General features: G+C 33.3%; 1 protein-coding gene across 1 annotated transcript in view; it reads left to right on the forward strand.

Annotated features, from left to right (window-relative positions):
• Positions 1-3961, forward strand: part of LOC129225892 (beta,beta-carotene 15,15'-dioxygenase-like) — a 52628-nt gene extending 48667 nt beyond the window's left edge. Inside the window, exons 10-11 of the mRNA XM_054860422.1 lie at positions 72-186; positions 3477-3961. Of these exons, the coding sequence (XP_054716397.1) occupies positions 72-186; positions 3477-3634 (273 nt within the window). The 3' untranslated portion in view covers positions 3635-3961. The remainder of the gene's footprint in view (positions 1-71; positions 187-3476) is intronic.
• The last annotated feature ends 9756 nt before the right edge of the window (positions 3962-13717 follow it).

A 13717-nucleotide genomic window follows, 5' to 3' on the forward strand; every position in this document is an offset into this window, starting at 1 on the left:
AAATAGTCTAATAAGTTTTGCTCAATAATTTAGCCATTTTGAGTGCTGATACTTTAAATTTTTACACACAGCTTATTAAACTGGACAACATTACTGGAGATATGATTGTCTGGAAGGAGAAGGAAACTATGTACCCCGGAGAACTAATATACGTGCCACGTCCTGGGTCTACCGAAGAAGATGACGGTTTGTATAAAGTGTCTGATAGTTAACCGATTTAAACACTGACAGTGTTGTGTGTTAACAGAGTTTGTGTCGACATTTAGTAAGATGAGCTCAGACCTTGAAATAGTTCATTCCATCCTGAAGCGATAAGCGAGAAAGACTTTGTATTGGGGCGTATTTAAGTTAGAATACTGTCTAAGTACAGTCGAACCTCCATATATAGAACTTCCACACATTGAAATTTTCTAAATATCGAAATCCCAGTAAATTTCTATGTTCATTACATAGAAAATTTTTTTCTATATATCGAAAAACATTCTATATATCGAATTTTTTTTTTCGAGACATTAGTAGGTTTTTTTTCGCTTTAGACTGTTTTTTTAATGAAAACTAAAGGTTAGGGGAGAAAATTATGTTCACTAAAGATTGTTACGAAACTCATAAGGAATCTGGGGTTGAGGGGTGTGTAGATAGGTTTTTGTTTCGTTCTGGAGTTCTTAAATTCCCTCAAGCTTATCTCAAATATCTTAGTTGTAACCAGTAACATTATCAAATCAGTTTCAAGTTGGCATCCATGTTGCCAGTAACTATTACCATAAAAATCAAATGTTACTGTAAAATTTTAAGTTTCCTCGGTACTCCACAGCAACCAATTGGAGCTGGGATCGCTTATTTCTCAAGTAAAAATTACCGTAAAAATCAGCGATGCTGTAAGTCCGCTATTTTACAGTAACAATTACCAGAAAATCTTCCTGAATTTTTAACTGTGTGTTGATTATCATTCCCAGTCGTTTTAGCTGCAGTTAAAATTATTCAAGTTAAGTAGATTGATTTTTTACTTTTCTCTCGATTACATTCCCAAAACAAATTCTCTAATGTTGCGGATTAAGCTAAATTGCTGAAGAATCAAGATGTATGAAAGCGCAAAAATGTTATTTTTTAAATTAACTTTCATTCAATGCTCGTATAAATTAGAAATTAGGTTTCATACACGAAAATTAGCTTTAATTTTAATGTTTTAGGATAAAATAAGATCATTTCTATGTATCGAAATTTCTATACATCGAATTTTTTCCTGCACTTTGCTACTTTGATCTATGGAAGTCCGATTGTACTATTGAAACAGTGTCCTAGCTCAGTTCCGCAGCACAATAACAAGTACTCCTTTCGCGTATCTACTCACGAGGAAAGAAATATAAATTCTTTTTAGGTCAGAGTTTAACTTACAAAAGCAATCGGTAAGTCATTTATTCAACTATTTACATTAAACCTAACTAGAATAGCCATGTAATTCGGATATAGCTGAAAAGTAATTCTTTTGAATTCGTCCAGCAGGGACGAACCTTTCCAACTTTTACAAAACAGACCGTTATTATAATATGACCCAAACTATATTTTCAGAAAGCCACTTTGTCAAGAGCGTTTTGATATTTAGTTAAAGTGGAAATCTGTTGCTATTCACTACGCAAAACGCGTGAGGCAAGAATACTACGTATAAAACATTCCTTCTTAAATAAAGATGATTAAAAATAGCAAATAGAAAGGATTCAAATAACTAACTTCCTTATTAGACTAAAAAAGTTACATAGTACCTGCTCTCAATTCTAAATGCCTTCTCCCGCACTAACAACGATTATTTTTTCAAAATTTCAGACTTATATATTTTTATAATTTTGATGCGTACTCCAAATTTTTTTTATCGCATCAGAATATTCTTCCAAGTGTGCCCCTTTCGTGGTTTTAGAAAGATAAAGATGATATTCAATTTCACGCTAGGTACTAAAGCTTGACCACGGAGAGATGGCGACAGAACAGGAAGCGTGAACGACTACATTTTCGTAATGCAGTGAACTCCCGACTATCCGTGAGTCGATTAACAATCAGGATCATGTATTTTGGCAGAAAAAAGTCAATACCAATGGCTGTTTTTGTCAAATTTTAAAGTTTAAACTCTATTGTTTTTCCTTTACTTATTTATTGTGCTTTCTTCATCGTAGTAAACACTTGTTCTATAGTGATAAGTTCTGTTGTGCAAAAATACAAAACATGTTTACTGCACTTAATGTTTTCATTGTTTGTAGAAAGTATTATGCATTAATACAGCTAGGTTTCTTAGTAAGGACAATTTTTACCTTATTTGTCCCACATTTAGTCCATTTTAACTAGATCTAAATCAAATTTTCAAAGGAGTAATCCTCCAGTAATTGACCACTGGAGCACAAAAATAGGCATAGTAGTGCAAGAAAAAATACGTAGATATTCTTTATCCACATGAAATACACCACCAGCTCAGTCATTCCAGCAGAAGACTGCAGTTTCGTGCTTATTAGCACACAACAGCCGGCATAGGAAGTGACTGAAATGGAGATGGAAAACCTGTTAAGGAAGCAAAGAGTGCTTAACTGGTAGCTAATTTAGCTACCAGAAGCTAAGCCTTAGATGCCAGAAGAAGAGCTTGGCTTGGCACTCTTGTTTTCCTTAAGAGGCTTTCCACGTTCAGCTCATTCACTTCCTATTCCGTGCTGATGAGTGCGAATAAGCGCGAAACTGCAGTCCTCGGATGGAATGACTGAGTTGGCGGTGTATTTAATGTATTTCTGGCCTTAGTCCCGGTAACTTACTGAAAGTATTAGCATATTTGTTGCAACCCATGATATCGCATCAATTACCATTTCCTTTAATGAGTAAATATTGGGGCCAATGTGCAACTACTCAGTCATTGACAAACACTCACAGCTAAAGAACACACCGAGTGTTTTCTTTCATAGCCACCATTTTTAGTTTCCAACGCTAGTGTTACTTAGAAGGAATAAAACTTCAATTTTTTTTTTTTTTCGTTTTTATCTCATGAATTTTGACATCTTGAATTCAAATTATGTTTTTCGCAATCACGAGTGTGTGTATGTAGGCGTGTGTGGGGGGGGCATGTGTGTGTGTAGGGGGTATGTGTATATGTGCAGGCATGAGTGTGTCGGTAGTTGTGTGTAGGTGCGTGTATGTGTTAGTGTGTAGGTGTGTGTATGCGTGTAAGTGTAGGATATTGACGCAACCTGGAGACTTTGCTCGCTAGAGGGGCAGCATCGTGAGGTGGCCGGTCGATGATGGTGCTGCAGAGGGTGCTGGTGGGAAAATAAAATCATAGAACATAAAAACAGTCAAATGAAAGCAATAAGCAATCGTGATTTCTCAAAAAAAAAAAATCTCCGTATCAGCGCAAGCTTTTATTTTCAGCCTATACTTTTCGTTTGCTTATAGATTATTTCTTTGCTACGTATCTTATAATTAATCTGTAACTGATATCTGTTTTTCAGGGGTTTTGTTGTGTGTCGTCCTAGATGTTGAACCAGATTCTCCTGATTTTCTTATGGTCTTGGATGCAAAAACCTTCAAAGAACTTGGTCGTGCCGTTGTGCCTAATAGCATTCAACTTCCACCCACTGTCCATGGATGCTTTCTTTTCGACAAATAGTCACCCATTGTCTTTAAATAGTTCCGTGTTTATGTTTGTACAGTTTGTGTTTCAGTTCAGATCTAAAATATTTTTCAAACTTTTTCTCAAATTGTCTTTTAAAGAATGTCTTCTATTTGTAAATATATTCCTGCCATTCACAATAGTTTTTTAAACATAGTTAAAAACTTTTACAAAATACTCTTTTTAAGAAATAAATGTTATTCTTAATTTTCATTTAATGATATTTTTCAAAATATTACAGAATTTTTATTGTACAGTGTGTAAATATGAAATATTGTGTCTTTGTTTTACTATTTATACGTATTATGTCTAAATATTAATAAAGATGAGCTATTCTCATAAAAATGAGTAATATTGTCCTTTTATTTACAGTCGTTAATTTCTTCTGCACGAAAACTGCATTTTCATTAACGAAGTTCAGTTCTTGCTCCTGTTATATTTGTTCATAAAGTTAAAACAATTTAGTTCATTTAATATTTTGAGTTTTAAGAAAAGTGAGTTGAAACAATTCAATGGATTTAATAACGTAATTGATATAAAAAGTAATCTAGAACAATAGCTGATACCCGCAGTAGCAAAATTTAAGTAGGTACATTTATAGTAATTTGAGTTAAATTTTTAAATTTAATCGTACTTGCTGTTATTCATAAAACATGAATACTGAATGAAAGCAGATTAAATAACGTCACATCATACCAATCTATAACCGTTGATTTATGCGAGCAACATACTGCTAAGTAATTATAAGTAGTTACATTGAAAAAGTGCAATATAGTCAGGGGTGCCCCCATAAAAGCAAGGGCGCACCCCGTAAATATCGCAAAGACCCCCGAAATCACGAGAACCCATCCCCCCCAAAATGCGAAAAATACCCCTCAAAGAACCCCCTAAGAATTTCAATGGCCATGACCCTCCTAGGTGGGCACCCTTGACATAGTAAAAAGTAAAGCGAAAGTTGCAGTAATTTTTCGATATCCTTCGAATTCACAAAAGCAAGACAGAAAGAATAAATAGTTTTGTACCTTTTACGTTGCGCCTTCCTAAAAACCTTCTGGCAACTTGTTTGTTTTCTTTCGGTCTATTTTTTTCGTGAACAGTGTAGTACGTGGAATAATTTAACAAAAAAAAAAAAAAAAACGCAGAAAAGGATCTGTTTAATAGTTTTTTTTTTACACTACTGTCTGAGAGCGGATTGTTTGGAAAGACGAACACCTGGCTAACACGTGGAAATGAAGGCATCTATTAGTTTTTAGGATGTCAACTTTTGCAAATATGTTAGCCTCTAAATTAAGCAGTCTCATTCAAATGAGCGGAACACGCGAATCGAATTTTTACTCCCCCCCCCCCTTATTCAGATAGATTCGTCTTGACTGGACGTTTGCCAATTCCATACAATCCATGGTTAGACAGTACTAACAAATACAGGATAATTCAAAATAAATTATGGCTTTTGGCGGTTCAAACTTGTATATTTAAGAACAAAATTGGTAAAAAAAACTGTTTTTTACATGCCTAATTTATTCTATATAACCTCCTGCTGGATATTACACCTGTTCTATAACTCCTGCTATGCACGTTGTAGAATGCACAGTCGCGGAAGCAATTGCTGCATAGAGCTTTGAAGTTAGTCAAGATTACAAGGAAAAAAGGTTAAACTGTCTCCTTTACATATCCTCACAGAAAAAAACAAGTGATTAATTCCCCCCCTCCCAATTCACCCAAACCTTAGTGCTTAATCGCCCACTACCATCTCTTGCTCGCTATTTCAACTTGCTGAATAATACATATTAAGAGGTGCACATAACTTTCAGATGCATCTAATGGTAGCCAATTGAAACTTCACAACTCTGTCTTTCATTCAAGCTCCCTTCATAGAGCTGCATATCCAATGTTCCCAAAACGGTAGCTTTATCAAACCACACAATTCTTTTTCAATCATCTTGTAACAATTGCAGATTGAAACTAACAACTCGCTCTTCATTCAAGCTCCCTCACTAGCTGCAGATCCTAAGTTCACAAATCGGTAGCTTTATATGAAACCCCAAATTTCTTTTTCAACCGCCCTGTATTTTGACGGTGTAGTTCAGTATCATTGCACTACTAAAAACTGGTAATTACCAGTGATAATGCATAATCGCCAAAGAACTTGGTAAATGTGAAAAATAATTCAATATTTATCAAGTTTACCGGTTTACTTATACAATCCTCGACTTGTGATGGCGAATATAATAAATTTGAATCGTTCCATGGAGTAACAAGGATTTCGAAAAAAGTAAATATTTTCAACCGTAGAAAAAATTCATTAATTATTAAAAGAAAGGCTATAAAATCTTAGATTACTTCAATTACAGCAGCACCACTTTTATTATTTTTTATCGAGTTATATTTATGTATTGAACTAATCAATAAAGAGTGATAAGTTAATCAGATTGAAAGCATTTTACGGTCGATAAGCTAGTCTCAATTTTGAATGTGCTTTGTTTGCTTGTTGCAATAGAAATTTAATTTCAATGCTCTTTTGAAGAAATTCAAGAAATGCAAATCAGTCGATAGAGTATCGACCGCTCGTGTGTCATGAGACGATACGTTACAAATAATTTATTCCCCCCCCCATCAAGAAATAATCTTTTGTAATCAATGCAACCTAACAAAATATTTTGACATCTTGTTAGTTCATGTTTATAACTTTGATACAAATAAAATCATCTAGTTACTCCTTGTGTATAGTAAAAGGAGACCAGTTGTTCTTGTCATGTGCCAGCTAGGTTGGCAATTTGGGGTGCGCTGCATCACTTTTCCAACTGTACCGTAATTTGGTGTGAAGTTCGAAATCTACAGTACGCACATGCCATAGGGACCCGTTTATAGGGTAGACAACCATTCACAGCATAACAATACATTCCCACATAGAAAGGACAAGGATAGGAAAAATAAATTAAGTCCGTGCCCGAGCCGGGATTCAAGTATCGACTTTTCTGTGGCAGTCAGGCTCAAGAAACCAGTATGAATGCTAAATGCAAGGACTTAACTTTACCTTATAGGTGCATCTTTTTTTTGTTTTACTCTAGTCTAGTTTTTCCAACTTCGGAGAAGTATATTACGAAAAATTTATTGTACATAACCAACGTTTTTGTTTTATTTGCTGGAATATTTGTTAACGTCGTGTATTCTGCATTTTTAAGAGCATATTCAATGGCATTTGTTAACTTAATCCTCATAGTAATATCTGCAGCACATCGACATAGCCTTTGCATGCGTTTGAAGGATTTAATGTCGATTTCTTCTCGTTTAAGTGTTGTCTCTCAATGGCAAAATGTTAAATATCCGAAGACAATGCTGTTTTTCATTTTCTTGTCTATTGTTACGAATGTTGCAAACATGTCACTTAATGTCACGTCTTTCTTGACTCGTCATCACACGTTTCGAAAATTCTTTGACGTTAGTTTTTGGACGGAAAGAATAATTATAGTGCTTTGCCGTACAATTTATTTCCAATGCTTAGTAGTACCAATAAATACGTTTCAGATGTTATATTCGTTGATTTGTTACTGTCAATATAAGTCGATAGTGAATATGCAAACTCAAAGCAAATTTGAAAACATATCTTATCAAAGTTATCTTTCATTTTTCAATGCCACATCGGAAGCAATAGCACTACTGGACGAAATATTGTCGTATTTAATGTTTACTTCGATATTATTCAACGCTTCGACGATATATTTTACTCTTTCTCTCGTTAATCATCCTGATTTATATGAAAATTTTCTACTGCTTTTAATAATTTTTGTATCTTGTGTATCTACTGTCCCAGCTTTTTTTCTTATGACTGTTAACGCTTCATTGCTGAATGAAGAAATCAATAAAATTCGTTCAAACGCACTTCAACTATTAGAAAATAAACATGGTATTTCTATTAATCAAGTTTTCGCTGTATACAGGAAGACAGCTGCTAACTTAACCATATGGAAAATTGTTCGTGTTAACCGCAGTGTGATCCTCGTGATCCTTGGTTCAATACTTACTTACTGCTTGCTAGTTGATGGTATGCTCCGACGTAACTGATTTATTTCTTTGAGTAAACATGAATACTCGGCAGTGTACTTTGCCTCTGGGAGTCTTTGTACTAGCAGCATTACTAGCACATTATATGAGGCAGGGAGAAGCAAAGGAATGTAAGCGACAAAATTAAATATTTGAAATTTAAATGCGCTTGACTCGAAACTTTAAAACGTCCACTTGCATCCCTTTGCTTCGCACTGCTTTATATGTGAATCATATGGCCGCTTTCTTCTAATCAGTGAACACAGCTATGTCAATGATTTACGATAAGAAAGAACCACACTACTCGTCTCTAAAATTGCTGCACCAAAAAGGAGACGTGCTGCACATTTAAAATTTACGCAACAGGAAGAAGGTGCTGTGATATGCAAATGATTAGGTTTTCAACCTACAGTGCTGGCCAAATTATTACACTAAGATTGTTTTAAAAGCAAATTATTGATTACATAACTATAGATACATTAACGAACAGTGAAATAATTATCTAATATTTAGTATGCATTCACTTGTTATTGATGAGCATTTTAAGTCTTTTTGGCATACTTTTCACAAGATTTGCACCATTTCTTAACTTTTTAAAAAAGGAGGTAAACAATTGTTTATACTCACTCTTATATGTACTTACATACACTAATTACCTAAAACTAACTTTAAATATAACAGAACACACTAATAAAAAGAACTAGTGAACTGTTTAAGCTGATTGAGGTTATGTTCTTGGTAGGTAGATAAACAAAGAACATAAACAAAGCAGATAGTGCTGCCACCTGCAAACATTAAATTATGCTAAAATAACGTAATAATCAGTGTACAGTATGTACTGTACTTCAACAGTAAAATAAATAGTTTTTTAGTACAAATAGTGTACAAAAAAAAAAAAAAACTCTTTAGGCTAATAATTTGGCCAACACTGTATCTATGTAAAATAGGCAGTGGTAGCCTAACTACAATGCATTTAATCAAATGAATTGAGTAGCAGGTTTCTCACAGCCAAACTGCATTTGAGCATTGTGTACGAGGGGAAAAGTTAATGCAATAAATCTTGCATGAAGGACAAATGCCAACCAGTACGTTTTAGATTTTGACATTGCTTGAATTGTGGTTTATCCATTGAAGAGAGATAAAATGGAAGGAATGAAGGTTTTCATTCGTAAAGCAAAGACACCAGGTCACGCGACAGATTTTAAAGCAAAGCATTGGAAAAAATCAGGTTTCTTTCGCAAGTCTATTCGTCGTTGTTGAGTCACGTGACTTAGGCTCTTGGTCTCAGCTTTTACTTAGCCAAATATTGGACTTGCTCCCTTGCATCGCAGTATTGCTGCTGGTGTCCTTAAAGATCACACGGCTGTCTCAAATATAGAAACGCTGTGAGAGGAGAGTCCTTGAAAAGACTTGCTGTACTTCAGATTTCCGCAGAACACATTCTCACTGAAGAATCCATATTAGTAGTGGAAGGTAACTAGGAGAATCAAATGAGGGTTCATTTTCATTTTGCATTAAAGAATTAAAGATGTCATGCTGTATGCAGGGGGGCACATGAAGTAGAAAATGTATAACCATGTATGACTTTCTGTACGCTTCTTGTAATTTCGCATTATTTTTCCTGAATTATAAAAAACATGCATTAAAAATTATGCCGAGGCAAGTGTGACACTGTCAAAACATGATTCTTAACTTCATCTTAACTTGTCCCACGTGACGCCATTTTAAACCAGATTTATTAGTCCCCGTAATGTTGTAATTATTAGCAAATGAAATACATAGAATAACAGCTTAAAATATGGGGTATTTGAATAAACGTTATGAAAGTTATTATGCCTTAATATCCTTAGTAACAATGACAGTTCCAACAGATTACAATTTTTACTTTTGCAATAGGAAACACGACAAATATTTGTATCTTGAAAACAGCCCAACGCTCTACTTCCAAACATATACGGCACACTCAGACAATCAACCTGTACAATCACATGAAATGGCAGATGTTGAAACTTATCAACTCCGTCAGGAAGCTCGATGGCCCAACTTGCCCCAGTCTCCCCTAAATCACATTAAAATGTTTTCCCTTCGTCTGCTCAAAAAACCTTTCACGCAGTTCAATTTTTGGCAAATAATCGAAAAAGTTTCAATTATTTAAAATTTTAATCTGTTGCCATCTTTTTTTTGTTAACAAACAAAATGAGTGTGTTGTTTTTAAACCAATGCTTTTAAAATGTTTCTCAATTTTCTATCTTTCATTCTGCTTTAGTGAAGGTATTTTGATAATTGGGAAATAAGAGTTGTTGTGAAATTTTTGATTGAGTAACTTGAATCTGGTAGCCCGATTGGTTTATGATAACCCTCTGTAGATAATCCCTACTCTTTGTTTTTGTATGCAAAGGGAAAATATTTCTCTCGCAGGCACTGGTGTGAAAAATTTAACGCCAATGAATAAATGTCATCTATTTCCCAAAGATCGAAATCTTCCCTCTTTTTCGAATAGCAGAATGTTGTATTAGCGATCACATGAGCGGTAATACGTACGTTATTCAAAATATACATACAGAAGAAAGTTTCGTGATGGCCACAACATACTATTTGCTTTTTACGTAATTTTGTTATTTTAAAATTCAACTTCTGATTTATTTCAGTCCCCATTAAAAATTCTTAAAAGATTTGATTAATTCTTCTTTGATACGCAGAATTCAGATTTTCTATACAGATTTTTTTTTTTGTAGCGGTTGCTAAAATCATTCCTTTTTCTTTTTTTTTCTTTTTACTTAATTTTAAATTTCACTTAGTACCACTGATTTTTTTTCGACTACCGTAAAGCCGTACAACTTTAGACCAGTGTTGCAACTTTAGACCATTGAAGGAATCTCGTAGTATGTGCCATGTAGTGGTCGTTGGAGTAAAACTAAAGTCTTTAAAAAAATCAGTAGGTTCGCAAGTGTTGTCCAGCGAAATTCATGTTGTTTACCCCAAGCTCCAGTGTTATCATTCTCGTGTCAACATTCATTTGTGTTGGGAGGGTTTTTTTTAAATTTTTGCTTTAGCTCTCTAAGTCTCCTTCAAAACCTATATTTGCCGATTGAATTGTCCGAATGTAAATGTATTATTTTATTACTTAGGTATCTAAGATGATTTTGATTTATCGGCGAATCCTGATGTTGCTTTGTTTCCTTGTCGTTTCGAAGTAAACAAAATAGGGGAATTCGAGTTGCAACTTTAGACCACCCATTTTTACTATCGTTTGTCGATATATTGTGAACAATTTTGTATCGTCTTGAGCAGTTCTTAGTTTTCGGGTTTTCTTTGGTTTTAGACTTGAACCTAGGGAAAAGAAAGAAGATGGGCGGCCATCCTTACCTCAACTATTTGCCTGAACTGATGGAAAAGGTGATGCAAGAAATTAGGAGCAACCAAATTTCAACAAGGAAGGCGAAAAAGGGTACATTTTGGTGTTGGTCGCATTCCCCCGATGTCATTTGGTACAAAAAAAAATATTGCGACACCGAAGAAACTACTCAATTGGGACAAAATTTTTATCAAACCCCTGTAAAAAAAATGACAAACAAAAATGCCCTTGTAAAAAATAAATAAATAAATAAAATCCAGGAGTAAGTACCTACTAATTGCTTTTCATACTATATAACATTCATATTTATATATGTAAATAATAATATATTGTATTTTTCACTTGATTTTATTTAAGAAAACCTGAAATTGACTCAAAAAGTATTAAAAAAATTATAAATCGGAAAAAGTAAGTACAAATTTTTTTCTTTTTAATTTTTGCAGTGTATACGGGATTGGAACAGAACAATCTATGCATTGTAACTTTAGACGGAAGTGGTTTAGCGGTGCATATCAAGGAAAATATGAGGTGGTCTAAAGTTGTCACCACCATGTGCAAACTTTATACCACTATACAAAGAATCCCCCCCTCTTTTTGTGCAATTTAGAATTTTTTTTCGAAGCGTCACTCTACAGCTGAGATGTATAGTAGTGTATGGTTAAATTCTCAACCTTTTTTGGCAAAGAATAATGAAAGTATGAAGAAAATTACACATAAAGTGGTAAAGTTTTACGGTACTCTTAATTCAAAACTGAAATCCTTTGCTAAGGAAAATGTCAAAATACTTGTATTTTCTTCATTAAAAAGAAAGAATACAAAAAAAGCATTATGAAGTGCATGTTTTTGCTTTATTTACAATGATTTTCCAAAAAGGTAAAGGTTCTTTTTTGACATATCATACAAATCCGACTTTTAAAAGTGCTGAAATGCATGTATTTCAGCTCCAAAGTAGGGAATGTAGGGCAAAGTGAAACTGTTAAGATAACTTATTTTCTTAAAGATAAACAAGTTGGAAATGTTTGCTGAAAATTACGGTACATAAAAAAAAACAATATACTTCATAGTAAAACTAGCATTGAAGAATTGTTATTATTTTTTATTTTTTTTGGCAATCAATTTGTCATTCTAAAAGAAGGTGGGAAACTTTCACTTCTTTTTTTTTCATTGGGGAAAGTTAAAAATAAAGTAATTTTCTAATGAAATATTTTCTTTTAGATTATTAAGGATATTTTTGATCAAGTAAATGAGTAAATAAAAAAATGAATGAATAAATGAAAAGAAAATGAAACAATAAACGAATAAATAAAAAAAATAAGGAAGAAAAACAAAATTAGGTAACAAAATAGTGAATGAATAAGAAAATAAGTGAATGCATGAACAAATAATGGTATTATTAAATGAAGGGTGCAAATAAAATAATAAATCAAAACGTAAGTGATTTGATAAAAGTATGAATAACTAAATGGCATGAACTATTTCACGTCGCAACTTCCCTTTGCTCCGCATGCACTTGACCAACTGTAAAAAGTTTTTAAAACATAAATAAAATAAATCAATACCTTATACTTTATATTAGTTGACCTCAATTAATATTTAAAACGTTAATAAGAATTACTTTATCATTCAATAATGACGAAAATAATTTTTGAATTATAATAAAATATTAGTGTCAGTTTTTGAAAGTTGCTCGTATTATCATATTCTTTCTATTTTAGAGGTAATTTTCTTTTTGACTGGAATCGACTACATGTGTCACAAAATATTTAAAATATTACAAGATAGGTGGCACTAAAAGTAGAGTAAATATTTCACAATTTCACTTTGCCTCGCTATTTCACTTTGCTCCACATTCCCCTACCACCCATTTTTATATCTTTAGCTATTTGGTATTTATTATGTTCTCGAACAACATAGAGTAAGTAAGTATAGAACCTAAAAGAACAATAATGGTACTTCTCTTTACTTGAACTATCTTCCATATTGTTAAAGTACCATTTTTGTTATAATTGAGACAGTGAATAATCATTTGACTGTCTTGCGAAGTTAGCAGTTCTTTTATATGAATACTGTCAAGAGTTTCATTCAGTAATGTTGCATTTATTGTCATGCACAGTAAATTTGAAAGGCTGACAAAAAGTGAAATGACGACCAGAAGCAACCATAATTTGTCGTAAGAGTTAAAATTGCTAATAATGGTGAGCGAGAAATAAAACTCTGAAGCATTGTATAATACAGAAATGAATAATAAAAACGATAACTTTGAATCAATTTTCGAAACGGAATAACTACCCAAAATATTTCTACCATAAGTTGAATCAGTAAAATGTGGAATAGACATACGTAGATCATAGCAAATGAATGAGTAGTATATTGAAAATATGTTTATTGGTAACACAAAGGATGCAAAATATAACGTGCAATGTAGGATTGTAAATCCTTTTTCCAGCCATGTTTCAGTCTCTGTTACGTGATAAATGCCTTTTGAGATGGAATATCTTAGTAAAACTTTGTAAAAGCTGATTGCGGATACGATAACGCATAAAACCATATTCAAGTATCCCCACAAATGCAGTAAAATTGACTTTCGCAATCGAAAATTATCAATATCTTGTATTTTGGAAACTATATCAACTAAGTCTTGCAATCTAAAGCAAAGAATGTATCGGTGCAGCCCTGATATTGCT

This window comes from Uloborus diversus, chromosome 7 (genome assembly GCF_026930045.1).
Source record: "Uloborus diversus isolate 005 chromosome 7, Udiv.v.3.1, whole genome shotgun sequence".
NCBI lineage: Eukaryota > Metazoa > Arthropoda > Arachnida > Araneae > Uloboridae > Uloborus > Uloborus diversus.